This window comes from Pseudophryne corroboree, chromosome 4 (assembly GCF_028390025.1).
Source record: "Pseudophryne corroboree isolate aPseCor3 chromosome 4, aPseCor3.hap2, whole genome shotgun sequence".
In the NCBI taxonomy this organism is placed as follows: Eukaryota; Metazoa; Chordata; class Amphibia; order Anura; family Myobatrachidae; genus Pseudophryne; species Pseudophryne corroboree.
In genome coordinates this window covers 614920830-614938533 of record NC_086447.1, presented here as the reverse complement: position 1 = coordinate 614938533, position 17704 = coordinate 614920830, and the positions used below count along the sequence as shown (strand labels likewise).

General features: G+C 47.0%; 1 protein-coding gene across 2 annotated transcripts in view; it reads left to right on the top strand.

Annotated features, from left to right (window-relative positions):
- Nucleotides 1-17704, top strand: part of SERAC1 (serine active site containing 1) — a 408753-nt gene that overhangs the window by 204162 nt on the left and 186887 nt on the right. For both annotated transcript variants that reach the window (XM_063917652.1, XM_063917651.1), the window contains exon 4: nucleotides 10016-10152. In XM_063917652.1, the coding sequence (XP_063773722.1) occupies nucleotides 10016-10152 (137 nt within the window). The remainder of the gene's footprint in view (nucleotides 1-10015; nucleotides 10153-17704) is intronic.

Below are 17704 nucleotides of genomic sequence, written 5' to 3'. Positions count from 1 at the left end.
AGAGGAGACTGGGAAACGGACAAAAAGTTCTGCGCTTGATATTTATTATCACACAGGGATAACCGATGACAGGAACAATGAATAATAACTTAATCCGATAAATGAATATTTCAGAAGTCACTGGTAACAAATAAGCAATGAAGATTAACTTGAAACTTGATATAAATAAGGCAATAATGAAATCAGATGCAGCAAACAAAACTCTGGTATATAACGAATAGCCATCAAAGCACACAGTCTCTGTAGAAGCACACGTCTTTAAGCCAAGCAAGGCCCTAGCAGGAGACAGTCCTAACACAGCAAGATGTTAAGTGCTAAAGGCAATGCACAGTGTGGAATGCTGGTAATTAGGTGCACAGGCTGAGAACACACCTGAGGAAAGTCTCTCCTGTGAGTCACATTCAGTGGGCAAGTTCCTGTGTTCCAGTCTCCAGTCTTCATTGTTCCAGTTTGCTACAAACTCCAGCCACAGTCTGCTACACCAATCTGCAGTAGAGACTTTCCTCAGGTGTGTTCTCAGCCTGTGCACCGAATTACCAGCATTCCACACTGTGCATTGCCTTTAGCACTTAACATCTTGCTGTGTTAGGACTGTCTCCTGCTAGGGCCTTGCTTGGCTTAAAGACGTGTGCTTCTACAGAGACTGTGTGCTTTGATGGCTATTCGTTATATACCAGAGTTTTGTTTGCTGCATCTGATTTCATTATTGCCTTATTTATATCAAGTTTCAAGTTAATCTTCATTGCTTATTTGTTACCAGTGACTTTTGAAATATTCATTTATCGGATTAAGTTATTATTCATTGTTCCTGTCATCGGTTATCCCTGTGTGATACTAAATATCAAGCGCAGAACTTTTTGTCCGTTTCCCAGTCTCCTCTATCACTCCTACACTGACCCACTAGTGCCCCCTCCGGGGACATACTAAATCAGAATCCTGACAGTTTGTCCAAGGCCATGAGACTGAGCCAGGAACTGGAGTTTAAACACCTTGGTCTGTGATGATTGGATGATCTCTGTGAGAACACACCCTGCTGGATTAGGTGTTCAGATCAGCTGTGAGTTAGCTGAAGCACTGTGTACTCCAGGCTGCAGTAGACTGAAAACTAGAACTGGAACAGAAATGAACTGCTGGAACCTGTAGTTCCACAGTAGTGATGCGATGGAGAATGCAGATTCATGACAATACGGAAGTGTCAGACAGGATGGCACTTAAAAAAATAGTCCCCAAACAGCACATGATGCAAAGAAAAGAGAAAAAGAGGTGCACTGTGGTCGCTGGACGGCTAAGCTAAGCGACACAAACACCTCAATATCACAGGAATTATTCGTTCTAAATAATCAATGGTATTATTGGTCCAAATCACTGGAAGAAAATGACAAAATCACAGGAATTATTCATTCTAATCAATGGTATTATTGGTCCAAATCACTGGAAGAAAATGACAAAATCACAGGAATTATTTGTTCTAATCAATGGTATTATTGGTCCAAATCACTGGAAGAAAATGACAAAATCACAGGAATTATTCGTTCTAATCAATGGTATTATTGGTCCAAATCACTGGAAGAAAATGACAAAATCACTGGAATCATTTGGCAAGATCACTGTAATTAATAATTAATTATAAATCACTGATATTAATTGGTAAAATCTCGCTATCGCCTGCCTAGAGAAGTGGAACCTAGATGGTATTTGGTACCGGGGACACACTACCTCAAGAAATTCTCTAAGTCCCTGTGAACTAACGCCGGATACTGGACGCACGTCTAACACCAACACAGCTGCCAAGGCCTGAGTTATCCGCTTTGCAACAGGATGACTGCTGTGATATTTCATCTTCCTCGCAAAGGACTATTGGACAGTCAATTGCTTACTGGAAGTAGTACAAGTGGTCTTCCGACTTCCCCTCTGGGATGATGATCGACTCCCAGCAGCAACAACAGCAGCGCCAGCAGCAGTAGACGTTACACTCAAGGATCCATCGGAGGAATCCCAGTCAGGAGAGGACTCGTCAGACTTGCCAGTGACATGGCCTACAGGACGGGTGGTCTTCAGTATGCCGACTGTTGGGATCCCGGTGCACAGTATACCGGCGCCAGAATCCCGACAGCCGGCATACCGACACTTTTCGTATAAGGGAGGATGTTCCTAGGTGGTTAACATCCTTACCCCTACTTATTACAGCTTGACAAAGGCAACACACGGCTTGACACCTGTTGTCCGCATTTCTGTTAAAATAATTCCACACCGAAGAGGTGATTTTTTTTGTAATTTGACCAGGCATGTCAATGGCCATATTCATCCCACGGACAACAGGTGTCTCCCCGCGTGCCTGACTTAAACAAACCACCTCACCATCAGAATCCTCTTTGTCAATTTCCTCCTCAGCGCCAGCAACACCCATATCCTCATCCTGGTGTACTTCAACAGTGACATCTTCAATTTGATTATCAGGAACTGAACTGTGGGTGCTCCTTACAGCACTTCCAGGGGGCGTGCAAATGGTGGAAGGAGCCACCTCTTCCCGTCCAGTGTTGGGAAGGTCAGGCATCGCAACCGACACAATTGGACTCTCCTTGGGGATTTGTGATTTAGAAGAACGCACAGTTCTTTGCTGTGCTTTTGCCATCTTAACTCTTTTCAGTTTTATAGCGGGAGGATGAGTGCTTCCATCCTCATGTGAAGCTGAACCACCAGCCATGAACATAGGCCAGGGCCTCAGCTGTTCCTTGCCACTCCGTGTCGTAAATGGCATATTGGCAAGTTTACGCTTCTCCTCAGACGCTTTTAATTTAGATTTTTGGGTCATTTCACTGAACTTTAGTTTTTTGGATTTTACATGCTCTCTACTATGACATTGGGCATCGGCACTGGCAGACGACATTGATGGCATTGAATCATCTCTGCCATGACTAGTGGCAGCAGCTTCAGCACTATGTGGAAGTGGATCTAGATCTTTCCCTATTTCACCCTCCACATTTTTGTTCTCCATATTTTAATGTGTGGAATTATATGCCAGTAATATTATATCAATAGCAATGGCCTACTGTACTGTACAACTTTATACTGTTGGTCACCAAAATGCTGCACTGTACTACTATATATACTGCTCACAAAAATGCAGCACAGATATGGAATGGATCCTTGCAGTGACACAGAGCTGCAAGATACAGCAATGGCCTACTGTACTGTACAACTATATACTGTTGGTCACCAATATGCTGCACTGTACTACTATATATACTGCTCACAAAAATGCAGCACAGATATGGAATGGATACTTGCAGTGACATGGAGCTGCAAGATACAGCAATGGCCTACTGTACTGTACAACTATATACTGTTGGTCACCAAAATGCTGCACTGTACTACTATATATACTGCTCACAAAAATGCAGCACAGATATGGAATGGATACTTGCAGTGACACAGAGCTGCAAGATCTAGAAATGGCCTACCGTACTGTACAACTATATACTGTTGGTCACCAAAATGCAGCACACTTAGCACAGATATTTGCAGCACACTGAGCACAGATATGGAGCTTTTCAGGCAGAGAACGTAGATATTTGCAGCACACTGAGCAGAGATATTTTCAGCACACTGAGCAGAGATATGGAGCTTTTCAGGGAGAGTACGTAGCCACGTCCTCTCCGTTCAATCTCCAATGCACGAGTGAAAATGGCGGCGACGCGCAGCTCTTTATATAGAATACGAATCTCGCGAGAATCCGACAGCGGTATGATGACGTTCGGCCGCGTTCGGGTTAACCGAGCGAGGCGGGAAGATCCGAGGCTGCCTCGGACCTGTGTAAAATAGGTGAAGTTCGGGGGGGTTCGGATCTCGACGAACCGAACCCGCTCATCTCTACTTTTAACCTGGGACAACACCAGCACCCTTTTAATTTTATTATTCAGCCCCCTCACATTCCAGACGAGTATACCTCACAAGATCCAGACATCAGAGAGAACTAAGACAGGAAACAGAATGGAAAGGGAAAAGTGGGTAGAGAAAAAAAAAAGCTTGGCTAAAAAAATGGGCAACCCATCAGAGAAAGGAAACCGAAGAACAGAGAAGGCAGATCCAACTGACACTGAACCATCAGCATGAGAGAACACAATAGACACATCATTATCACATATACAAGACAATATTCCTGACACAATATAAAAAAAGAAAAAGGGACACAGATACAAACAAAACCCAACTCACCACCATCCTGTATAGCCATCCAAACTTTAGTATACTTAAACCCCCCCCCAAAAAAAAAATTCCTTAGAACCCCTAAAGCTATATCCTAGCAAGGAGCCCCTGAATGTGGAACATACTCCCAAGTGCAGTGGGCAACAACATAGCAATTCAAATGTACAAGAGAAATGAAGCATACACATGCCGAGTCCCACTAGCAATAACAATAACAGTCCTGTATTAAAGGGAACACAGAGCAATAGGAGCATAAATTAATCGCATTAACTAAGGATAAGTCCTCAGTGGGGCGCCCGGGGCCTGCGTTCCAGCCAGGTCTCCGCCTCCTGATGGATATTGAAGAAGTCTGTGGAACCATCATGAATCACAGGCAGTCAAGCTGGGAACAACATGGAATACTGGATTTGTAGCTTCCTTTTAACTTGAAGAAACAGAGCACGTGACTTTTGCACATCCATCGCAAAGTCAGGGTAGGCCGAGACAGTATGATTCTCGAATTTCAGCGGGCCCTGCACTGGGGCTAGACGCAAGATAGCGTCTCGGTCCTTATAGTGAAGGAGACGTGCAATGATCGTGCGTGCAGGTGCACCTGGATGCTGATTGGCAGGTCATTTATCACTCTTTATCCATCTCCACTTTATCTCTTGTTAAAGCTTAATACATTTTGGCCTATGTTTTAATTCTAGAGTGATGTTTGATTTTGACAGCCCAGCAAATATACTCAACAAAATAATATAATATAATATAATACTACAAGGGCATTCGCATTTGAGGAAATTTAATAAATAAACCTGTGAATACTGATAGTCAAAATAATTTTGATAAACTCTTTAAAGGAGTATAACTGAAGTTCTTAGCACAGATTTGGCCAAATACGAGTGAGCCTATCCACCACATGCAGGGGAACTTCATTAGATGAGTCCCTATCATCTCTAATACTAACACGTTGTATACATTTATCCAGGTCTTATGTTTAAATAGAGCCCATTCTAATATGCATCAGCAATTTAGAAACCTGTGTGAAAATAATGAAAGAGCCTCACCTTCAAGTGTACAATATATACCCAAATATAGAGGAAAAAAGGATAGCACCTCTTATTATGTTTAAAAATTGGGTGTGCAGTCCAATTCCCTTTTTTCATAAACCTGTAACATGAATTCAGTGACCTTGCGAGGAATGCATAATGTGCACCTTTAATTTCATTACAATTGTGACAACTCAGACAGACTAAAGCTTCTTTCCTTCTTGCCCTAAGAATATTTTGTTTAGATTATTTTTCCAAACCACGTCTGTTGTCACAACCAAGTTGCCTCTAGATTTCCCTTTACTGAAGACTGTGTGGGGGCTCTTTAAATAACGACCCATATTTAGGATCATCCATCCCCTTCATATTTCTTCTTAAATCGCCCATCACTCCAGCTGGAGTAATTACACGTATAGGATATCTATAATTTTTTTCCCAGTATATAAGGAATACTTGACTAATTAGGTATTCTTACTTTGAGACATTTTGCAAAACGTGTTCTTTAGGAACAATGTATCATATCATTTACTTCCTGCTTAATACTCCTGCCCTTGAGTCTGAAGTGGCATAAAGGGCAACGGCAGACGCAGTTGGAATAATAGAAATGACACTTAATTTCTTCATAGTGCATCACATTTGTGCAGTGCCGTAACTCGACATTTTAGCGCTGTGTGCAAGAAACAACATCGGCGCCCCCCCCATATTGAATATAGGGCGTGTCAAAAATATAGGGGCATGGCTCCATGGGGAAGGGACGGGGTCACAAAATAATACCAATTCATATTACGCTGCACAGTAGTCACATAATTCAAATTAAGCCGCACTGTAGCGCCACTTACACATATTACACCAGATAGATCCACATTTACACATTATGCCAGGTAGAGCCCCTGTCACATATTATGCCAGGTAAAGCCCAATTTTACACATTACTATTTTTAACAGTTTCTTATATAGCACAGCATATTCCATTGCGCTTTACAATTGGAAATAATGATATAACATACTGGGTGATAACAAACAGTCATAGAGGTAGGAAGGCCCTGCTCGCAAGCTTACAATCTATAGGGAAATAGGCATGGATACACAAGGAAATGTGCTATCTATTGCATAGTTGTCCACCAGATTGCAAAGGTTCTAGGTGGGCTGTATGATATGGTCATACAGCAATGATGAACCGGGTTCGAGAGGAAGGGAAAGGGAAGAATGAGAAGACATGTGAGGATATGTGTGGACTGTACAGAGTGGATGCAATTTGATAGGAAGGTTTATGAAAGTTATGTGGGCGGTTCTGGAATTTGATATGCTTGCCTAAAGAGGTGAGTTTTCAGGGAACGCTTGAAGGTTTGGAGACTAGAGGAGAGTCTTATTGTGCGTGGTAGGGCATTCCACAGAGTGGGTGCAGCCCGATGAAAGTCCTGCAGTCGTGAGTGGGAGCGAGTAATGAGTGTGGATGAGAGACGCAGGTCTTGTGAAGAACGAAGAGGTCGGGTTGGGAGATATTTTGAGATACACATTACTCCAGGTAGAGCCCCATCACACATTACACCAGATAGAGCCCAATTTTACACATTACACAATGCGAGTGGGGGGCTAGAGCAGAGAGGGAACAAGAGAGAATCAGGAGCAGGAGATGGTGGGGCTGGGGAGTGCCGAGGATGGGGAAACAAGCAACTCACCTCATCACTGTCAATAAGGACCGCGGCACTGCTGCCTGGGTTCCGGGAACAGATGAGCTGACTGGACTGATCTGGAGGAGCTCTGAGCCTCTGTCCTCCATGCTGTGGGTAACTGACTGCCAGCGCTGCCTGTCTGAATGGTGAGTGTCATGAGGGTCCTGACCAAATGCCAAACTGCAGCAGGTAGGGAGGGGGGTTCCTACTCAGCTGCTGTGCCGGTGACAGGAGGCAGTGGTTTGTCAGTGGCAGGGCCAGAGACAGCTGGAGCCAGCGCAATGTATTGGAGCCTGCACAGATGCCCTAGGCACCTGTTGGCTAGTGCCAGCTCTGGGCGGAGCACACGGTGAAGACTGACACTGCTGCCCAGTGCTGCCAGCTAGCGTCCGGCAGAGAGGGAGCCGGGTGCAACGCTACGATAATAAAATGTAGCGGCCAGCACTGGTGCTGGCGGTGGCCAATCGGGGTGTATGCAGATGGTGAGCCCACAGCACAAGTGCGCTGTGTGCTAAGCACCATCCCCCCACCACACCTAGTTAAGGCCCTGCATTTGTGGCTTTTTCTCCCTGTCATTTTCTGTTGCTGTGCAGACTATTTATCAGTTTGGTACAGATAGTAGAAATGTACCATTGTGTCATCCAGTGCCGTAACTAGACATTTTAGCACTGTGTGCAAGAAACAGCATTGATGCCCCCCCCCCACATCATATTCAAAATAGGGCCAGTGCGCGCGTAGGAGCGTGCCAAAAATATAGGGGTGTGGCTTGATGGGGAAGAAGCGTGGCCACAAAATAATACCAATTCATATTATACTGCATAGTAATCGCCATTATTCAAATTATGCCATACAGTAGCGCCACTTAAACACATTACGGCAGACAGAGACTCATTTTAAACATTACGGATGGTAGAGTCCCCTTTTACACAGTACGGCTGGTAGAGTCCCCTTTTACACAGTACGGCTGGTAGAGTCCCCTTTTACACAGTACGGCCTGTAGAGTCCCTTTTTACATATTATGGCAGGCAGAGTCCCTTTTTACACAGTATGTCAGTCAGAGCCCCCTTTTACACAGTACGTCAGTCAGAGCCCCCTTTTACACATTACGGCAGGTAGATTCCCCCTTTTACACATTACGGCAGGGAGAGTCCCCTTTCACTCATACGGCAGGCATTACGTCAGGTATGTAGAAGGTGCACCCACAGGGCAAGTGCGCTATGGGCAATGCACCTTCTGCACACACCTATATTACGGCACTGGTGTCATCCGTTTAGACAAGGATAGCCAAAGTTCTGTTATACACACTCTTGTGGGAGAATCCAATTATCCGTAGGTTTGCTGCACGTGGAAAAGCTTTGGGATTCACGCCTAGAGCTGTTCAACTAAACTGCCTCCCCCTGCGCTATAAACCTGTGTGTTTATGCATGCTAACCCTATGATTTTGCGTATAATGTGGAATCAGTGAAGTCTCTTTAAACCTCAGAGGGTGCCTTTTATTGCGGACTTCTTCTCACAACTCCTGAAACTGCGAGGAACAATGCATGTCTGTGGTACAACATGTGGGGTAAACGCAGCTACTTGAATTGATCAGCGCTGGTAATTATCCAATTGGATTCCCTCCTTGGATTTAGGTGCCCCAGTCCCTAGAGGTTATACATCTTAGGGATTCTTCCAATCTGTGTCAGGCACGGTCATCCACACTTCTTGTGACACAAGAAGCTGGAAGTGGTTATTGCTGACGTCAGAGACCCTCCTCAAAAACGCCTTAGCACGCCTGCGTTTTTTCAGACACCCAGAAAGCGGCAGGTTTCCGCTCAGAAACGCCGGCTTCCTGTCAGTCAAACAGCGGCTGCTTTGCGATCACGATGTGTACACAATTTCTGTTGCTAAATTTACTCACGTGTTCACAATGCAATCACTGCGCATATGCAGTCGTTCGATAATTGGCCGGATCGAGATTCGCAAATTTTACAATTCTTACTGAATGAAGTCCTTATGGGTTCTACAAACTTATAGATTTCACTAAACGATATGAACGTTCTCGTTCATATCATTAAGTGTGTAGGTACCAACGATTAACGATGCGCAGCCCCCCGCTCCTTCATCGTTGGTGCCGGGACGCTTATGCATGCAGGCCAATATGGACAATCTTGTCCGTATTAGCATGCACTGCCGTCGGGCAGCTCGGCGGCGGGTCGGGTAATGTGTAGGGCCCATTAGTTTGCCATTTGGTTTTACACCTTCAATATAGTAACAACGATGTGGTATTCACCATCTGGCTGTATCTCTAGATGTAGAGAAGCCCAACCCAGTGTTGAATAGCACTTCGTCTGTGCGATTGGTACCAGGGCCTAATTGTTGGTGTTCATTGCGGTGGCGCTACAAGTGTTGGCTACATGAATAGTTTTAATTGTGATCCATTATGACAATTCATTTTACCCTATTAAATAGACGTGCTACCCAGAATTAATTCATTTTCATTTGGTAGCTCCACAGGAGTGATCCAGTTTGTTTGTACTGATTTTTTTCTATACTTTTTTTCTATACTATGGATTGTATTGGATCGAGCAAAAAAAAGAACAATAAGTACATAATGTCCCCACTATACTACAGAATAAAATAGGGGGCATAAATGTAAATATAATGCGGACCCTAAATTAATAATTAATTCAACAAAGGTTAATACAATTTATCATAATGGGGCTGTGCTAATATAGCATGCTGTTTGTGCTATCTTGCCTTATAACTGCCTCTATTTCTGGAGGTTACCATTTGTCAAACCTCAGCACTGTATGTTGTATTCTTACCATGTAAAAAAAAAAATCAAGACCTCACTGTGTAATGTGGCACTTTGTAAACAGTCCTTTTTACCTTCAGTAAATCTAATAGTCTGAAAACGACCAAAACAGTGGCAGAAAAAAACATTTTACTAAATCGCCTCTTAGTAAATTTTCACCACATGGTTCTAATAAATATAAGATGGGATCTCAGGAGGTAATTGAGCAGAAGATGTTTTTGCTATAGTTGCACTAAGATCCTGTGTTTTGTTGTTGCTCTGCTTAAGGCTGTGTATTCCTTTCTCTTTTTTTTTGTTTTTTTGTCTATCAGAGGTTGCTTGTTTATCACCTATGAGATCCAATCTCTGAGAAGAGCTATTACGCTGGACACTCAGGCAGCACAGCAGGAGAAGCTCCAGTCATATATTTACTTGCAAAATGTTTCATTAGATCAAAACAACTTCCAAGGTAAGAAACAGCTGCACATTCCCAGAAGCTGCAATAATGTGTATTGTTACTTAGAAGAACAAATGTACAGTATTAGTGTGGTTTAGGATCATTTATTTGATAATACCTGAACTTTCCCATTAAAGTAATTTTGCAGAGTGTACGAGAGTGTGGCTATTAAAGAACAAGGCTGGGGGCGTGGCCTGGATGCGGACGGGAGCAGCAGCAAGTCTCTGGAGCTCCGTGATACAGGGTGCTTAGGAGAGATCTTTCCTGCTCTAGCCTGGGCTGTCTTACCATATTACCACCTGAGAGCCCCCCTGGCCGCCGCTGACCTGATCTGATCGGAGACGGACGCAACCTGGGACCCACTGCTGCGGGACTGCACTCTGTGGCCTACCTTGGATGCCAGGCCGCGGCACGCTCTGCCGGACCACCGCTCACATTTGCCCGCTGGTAATAGCTGGCCTCTACTGGCGGGGGTGGTGACGGTGACAGCAGTCTTCCTGGCCCAGGAAGGTGCATGATGCTGCAGCACTGGAACTAATTAGAGTCTGCTAATTAGAGTCTGGTGCTGCTGGGCGCCATCTTGCCTGCATACACTGTGCTGCTGTGCTGCATCTCTCACAGCCCACCCTGTTATTTGGATTCATTTATCCCCCCTCAGCATACGTTTTGGATTTTTTGCATTTACTTTTCTCTGACGTCCTAGTGGATGCTGGGAACTCCGTAAGGACCATGGGGAATAGACGGGCTCCGCAGGAGACTGGGCACTCTAAGAAATAATTAGGACTACTGGTGTGCACTGGTTCCTCCCTCTATGCCCCTCCTCCAGACCTCAGTTAGAATCTGTGCCCGGCTCGAGCTGGTTGCACACTAGGGACTCTCCTGAGCCTCTAGTAAAGAAAGTATTTATTAGGTTTTTTATTTTCAGTGAGATCTGCTGGCAACAGACTCACTGCTACGAGGGACTTAGGGGAGAGAAGCGAACCTACCTGCTTGCAGCTAGCTTGGGCTTCTAGGCTACTGGACACCATTAGCTCCAGAGGGATCGAACACAGGCCCAGCCTCGGTCGTCCGGTCCCAGAGCCGCGCCGCCTTCCCCCTTGCAGAGCCAGAAGCAAGAAGAACGTCCTGGAAATCGGCGGCTGAAGACTCCGGTCTTCATTAAGGTAGCGCACAGCACTGCAGCTGTGCGCCATTGCTCCCTATGCACACCACATACTCCGGTCACTGATGGGTGCAGGGCGCCGGGGGGGGGGGGGTGCCCTGGGCTGCAATTAGAGTACCTTAAAATGGCTAAATAACACATAATATAGTCTAATAAACTATATATGTGTAAAAATCCCCTGCCATAATAATAAAAGAGCAGGAGAAGCCCGCCGAAAAAGGGGCGGGGCTATCTCCCTCAGCACACTGGCGCCATTTCCTCTTCACAGCTCCGCTGGAAGACAGCTCCCCAGGCTCTCCCCTGCAGTTTCCAGGCTCAATAGGGTAAAAAAGAGAGGGGGGGCACTAAATTTAGGCGCAAAAACTGTATTTCTCTGACGTCCTAGTGGATGCTGGGGACTCCGTAAGGACCATGGGGAATAGCAGCTCCGCAGGAGACTGGGCACAACTAAGAAAGATTTAGGACTACCTGGTGTGCACTGGCTTCTCCCTCTATGCCCCTCCTCCAGACCCCAGTTAGAATTTTGTGCCCGGCCGAGCTGGATGCACACTAGGGGCTCTCCTGAGCTCTTAGAAAGAAAGTATATTTAGGTTTTTTATTTTCAGTGAGATCTGCTGGCAACAGACTCACTGCTTCGAGGGACTGAGGGGAGAAGAAGCGAACCTACCTGCTTGCAGCTAGCTTGGGCTTCTTAGGCTACTGGACACCATTAGCTCCAGAGGGATCGAACACCGGCCCAGCCTCGGTCGTCCGGAGCCGCGCCGCCGTCCCCCTTGCAGAGCCAGAAGCAAGAAGAACGTCCAGAAAATCGGCGGCTGAAGACTCCGGTCTTCATTAAGGTAGCACACAGCACTGCAGCTGTGCGCCATTGCTCCCCATGCACACCTCACACTCCGGTCACGGATGGGTGCAGGACGCTTGGGGGGGGGGGGCGCCCTGGGCTGAAATATAAATACCTTAGCTTGGCAAATAAACACATAATATAGTCAGGAAGGCTATATATGTGTAAAATCCCCTGCCAAAAATATCCAGAAAAAAGCGGGAGAAGTCCGCCGTGAAGGGGGCGGGGCTATCTCCCTCAGCACACTGGCGCCATTTCCTCTCACAGCTCCGCTGGAAGGACGCTCCCCAGGCTCTCCCCTGCAGTTTCCAGACTCCATAGGGTAAAAAAGAGAGGGGGGGCACTAAATTTAGGCGCAAACTTGTGTATTATAGCAGCTATAGGGGAAAAATCACTGTGTGTAGTGTGTATCCCTGTATTATATAGCGCTCTGGTGTGTGCTGGCATACTCTCTCTCTGTCTCCCCAAAGCATTCCCTGTGTGTGTGCGGTGTGTCGGTACGGCTGTGTCGACATGTTTGATGAGGAGGCTTATGTGGAGGTGGAGCAGGTGCCGATAAATGTGATGTCACCCCCTGCGGGGTCGACACCTGAATGGATGGACATGTGGAAGGAATTACGCGACAGTGTCAACTCCTTACATAAAAGGTTTGACGACATAGCAGATGTGGGACAGCCGGCTGCTCAGCCCGTGCCTGCCCAGGCGTCTCAAAAGCCATCAGGGGCTCTAAAACGCCCACTACCTCAGATGGCAGACACAGATGTCGACACGGATACTGACTCCAGTGTCGACGACGATGAGACTAGTGTACATTCCAATAGAGCCATTCGTTATATGATTACGGCAATGAAAAATGTGTTGCACATTTCTGATATTACCCCAGGTACCACAAAAAAGGGTATTATGTTTGGGGAGAAAAAGCTACCAGTGGTTTTTCCCCCATCTGATGAATTAAATGAAGCGTGGGCTTCCCCCGATAAGAAACTGGTAGTTTCTAAAAAGTTACTAATGGCGTACCCTTTCCCGCCAGAGGACAGGTCACGTTGGGAGACATCCCCTAGGGTGGATAAAGCGCTCACACGTCTGTCAAAAAAGTTGGCACTACCGTCTCCGGACACGGCCGCCTTAAAGGAGCCTGCGGATAGAAAGCAGGAGGCTATCCTGAAGTCTGTATATACACACTCAGGAATTATACTGAGACCGGCTATTGCTTCAGCATGGATGTGCAGTGCTGCAGCTGCGTGGTCAGATTCCCTGTCGGAAAACATTGATACCCTAGATAGGGACACTATATTGCTAACCGTAGAGCATATTAAAGACGCTGTCTTATACATGAGAGATGCACAGAGGGATATTTGCCGGCTGGCATCTAAAATAAACGCAATGGCCATTTCTGCCAGGAGAGTATTGTGGACTCGGCAGTGGACAGGAGATGCAGATTCTAAAAGGCACATGGAAGTTTTGCCTTACAAGGGTGAGGAGTTGTTTGGGGATGGTCTCTCGGACCTCGTTTCCACAGCGACAGCTGGGAAGTCAGCATTTTTACCCTATGTTCCCTCACAGCCAAAGAAAGCACCGTATTATCAGGTACAGTCCTTTCGGCCCCAGAAAGGCAAGCGGGTTAGAGGCGCGTCCTTTCTGCCCAGAGGCAGAGGTAGAGGGAAAAACTGCAACATACAGCCAGTTCCCAGGAACAAAAGTCCTCCCCCGCTTCCTCTAAGTCCACCGCATGACGCTGGGGCTCCACAGGCGGAGCCAGGTACGGTGGGGGCCCGTCTCAAGAACTTCAGCGACCAGTGGGCTCGCTCACGGGTGGATCCCTGGATTCTACAAGTAGTATCTCAGGGGTACAAGCTGGAATTCGAGACGTCTCCCCCTTGCCGTTTCCTCAAATCTGCCTTGCCGACAGCTCCCCCGGACAGGGAGGCAGTGCTGGAGGCGATTCACAAGCTGTTTTCTCAGCAGGTGATAATCAAGGTACCCCTCCTTCAACAAGGACGGGGTTACTATTTCACAATGTTTGTGGTACCGAAACCGGACGGTTCGGTGAGACCCATTTTAAATTTAAAATCCTTAAAACACTTATATAAGAAGGTTCAAGTTCAAGATGGAATCGCTCAGGGCGGTGATTGCAAGCCTGGACGAGGGGGATTACATGGTATCACTGGACATCAAGGATGCTTACCTGCATGTCCCCATTTACCCTCTTCACCAGGAGTACCTCAGATTTGTGGTACAGGACTGTCATTACCAATTCCAGACGTTGCCGTTTGGTCTGTCCACGGCACCGAGGGTATTTACCAAGGTAATGGCCGAAATGATGATACTCCTTCGAAAAAAGGGAGTTTTAATTATCCCGTACTTGGACGATCTCCTTATAAAGGCGAGGTCCAGGGAACAGTTGTTGATCGGAGTAGCACTAGCTCGGGAAGTGCTACAACAGCACGGCTGGATCCTGAATTTTCCAAAGTCGCAGCTGGTTCCTACAACGCGTCTACTGTTCCTGGGGATGGTTCTGGACACGGAACAGAAAAAAGTGTTTTTCCCGGAGGAGAAGGCCAAGGAGTTGTCATCTCTAGTCAGAGACCTCCTAAAACCAAAACAGGTGTCGGTGCACCACTGCACGCGAGTCCTGGGAAAGATGGTGGCTTCTTACGAAGCAATTCCTTTCGGAAGGTTCCATGCAAGGATCTTTCAGTGGGATCTGTTGGACAAGTGGTCCGGATCGCATCTTCAGATGCATTGGCTGATAACCCTGTCTCCAAGGACCAGGGTGTCGCTGTTGTGGTGGCTGCAAAGTGCTCATCTTCTAGAGGGCCGCAGATTCGGCATACAGGACTGGGTCCTTGTGACCACGGATGCCAGCCTTCGAGGTTGGGGGGCAGTCACACAGGGAAGAAACTTCCAAGGACTATGGACGAGTCAGGAGACTTCCCTACACATAAATATTCTGGAACTAAGGGCCATTTACAATGCCCTAAGTCAGGCAAGACCCCTGCTTCAACACCAGCCGGTGCTGATCCAGTCAGACAACATCACGGCGGTCGCCCATGTAAACCGTCAGGGCGGCACAAGAAGCAGGATGGCGATGGCAGAAGCCACAAGGATTCTCAGATGGGCGGAAAATCATGTGATAGCACTGTCAGCAGTGTTCATTCCGGGAGTGGACAACTGGGAAGCAGACTTCCTCAGCAGGCACGACCTCCACCCGGGAGAGTGGGGACTTCATCCAGAAGTCTTCAAGCTGATTGTAAATCGCTGGGAACGGCCACAGGTGGACATGATATTGCGCCAGGTCAAGGGACCCTCAGGCGATAGCTGTGGACGCTCTAGTGACACCGTGGGTGTACCAGTCGGTTTATGTGTTCCCTCCTCTGCCTCTCATACCCAAGGTACTGAGAATAATAAGAAGGAGAGGAGTAAGAACTATACTTGTGGTTCCGGATTGGCCAAGAAGAGCTTGGTACCCAGAACTTCAAGAAATGATCTCAGAGGACCCATGGCCTCTGCCGCTCAGACAGAACCTGCTGTTCCAAGACTCACCGCGGCTGCGTTTGACGGCTTGGCGGTTGAACGCCGGATCCTGAAGGAAAAGGGCATTCCGGAGGAAGTCATCCCTACGCTGATTAAAGCTAGGAAGGAGGTGACCGCAAACCATTATCACTGCATATGGCGAAAATATGTTGCGTGTTGTGAGGCCAGAAGGGCCCCAACGGAGGAATTTCAGCTGGGTCGATTTCTGCACTTCCTACAGTCGGGTGACTATGGTTCTCAAATTAGGTTCCATTAAGGTCCAGATTTCGGCTCTGTCGATTTTCTTCCAAAGAGAACTGGCTTCACTGCCTGAAGTTCAGACGTTTGTTAAAGGAGTGCTGCATATTTAGCCCCCTTTTGTGCCTCCAGTGGCACCTTGGGATCTCAACGTGGTGTTGAATTTCCTTAAGTCACATTGGTTTGAGCCACTTAAAACCGTGGAACTAAAATATCTCACGTGGAAAGTGGTCATGCTGTTGGCCTTGGCTTCGGCCAGGCGTGTGTCAGAATTGGCGGCTTTGTCATGTAAAAGCTCTTATCTGATTTTCCATATGGATAGGGCGGAATTGAGGACTCGTCCCCAATTTCTTCCTAAGGTGGTATCAGCTTTTCATTTGAACCAACCTATTGTGGTGCCTGCGGCTACTAAGGACTTGGAGGATTCCAAGTTGCTGGACGTAGTCAGGGCCCTGAAAATCTATGTTTTCAGGACGGCTGGAGTCAGGAAAACTGACTCGCTATTTATCCTGTATGCGCCCAACAAGCTGGGTGCTCCTGCTTCAAAGCAGTCTATTGCTCGCTGGATCTGTAGTACGATTCGACTTGCACATTCTGCGGCAGGACTGCCGCATCCTAAATCTGTAAAAGCCCATTCCACGAGGAAAGTGGGCTCTTCTTGGGCGGCTGCCCGAGGGGTCTCGGCTTTACAACTTTGCCGAGCTGCTACTTGGTCGGGTTCAAACACATTTGCTAAATTCTACAAGTTTGATACCCTGGCTGAGGAGGACCTTGAGTTTGCTCATTCGGTGCTGCAGAGTCATCCGCACTCTCCCGCCCGTTTGGGAGCTTTGGTATAATCCCCATGGTCCTTACGGAGTCCCCAGCATCCACTAGGACGTCAGAGAAAATAAGAATTTACTCACCGGTAATTCTATTTCTCGTAGTCCGTAGTGGATGCTGGGCGCCCGTCCCAAGTGCGGATTGTCTGCAATACTTGTATATAGTTATTGCCTAACTAAAGGGTTATTGTTTGGAGCCATCTGTTTGAGAGGCTTAGTTGTTATTCATACTGTTCACTGGGTATAGTATCACGAGTTGTACGGTGTGGCTGGTATGAGTCTTACCCGGGATTCCAAATTCTTTCCTTATTGTGTCAGCTCTTCCGGGCACAGTTTCCTAACTGAGGTCTGGAGGAGGGGCATAGAGGGAGGAGCCAGTGCACACCAGGTAGTCCTGAATCTTTCTTAGTTGTGCCCAGTCTCCTGCGGAGCCGCTATTCCCCATGGTCCTTACGGAGTCCCCAGCATCCACTACGGACTACGAGAAATAGAATTACCGGTGAGTAAATTCTTATTATTATAGCTGCTATAGGGAAAATCACTTTGTGTAGTGTAAATCCCTGTTTATATAGCGCTGTGGTGTGTGCTGGCATACTCTCTCTCTGTCTCCCCAAAAGATTTTGTGGGGTCCTGTCCTCAGTCAGAGCATTCCCTGTGTGTGTGCGGTGTGTCGGTACGGCTGTGTCGACATGTTTGATGAGGAGGCTTATGTGGAGGCGGAGCAGGTGCCGGTAAATGTGATGTAACCCCCTGCGGGGTCGACACCAGAGTGGATGAATATGTGGAAGGTATTAACCGACAGTGTCAACTCCTTACATAAAAGGTTCGATGACATAACAGCTGTGGGACAGCCGGCTTCTCAGCCAGTGCCTGCCCAGGCGTCTCAACGGCCATCAGGGGCTCAAAAACTCCCGCTACCTCAGATGACAGACACAGATGTCGACACGGAGTCTGACTCCAGTGTCGACG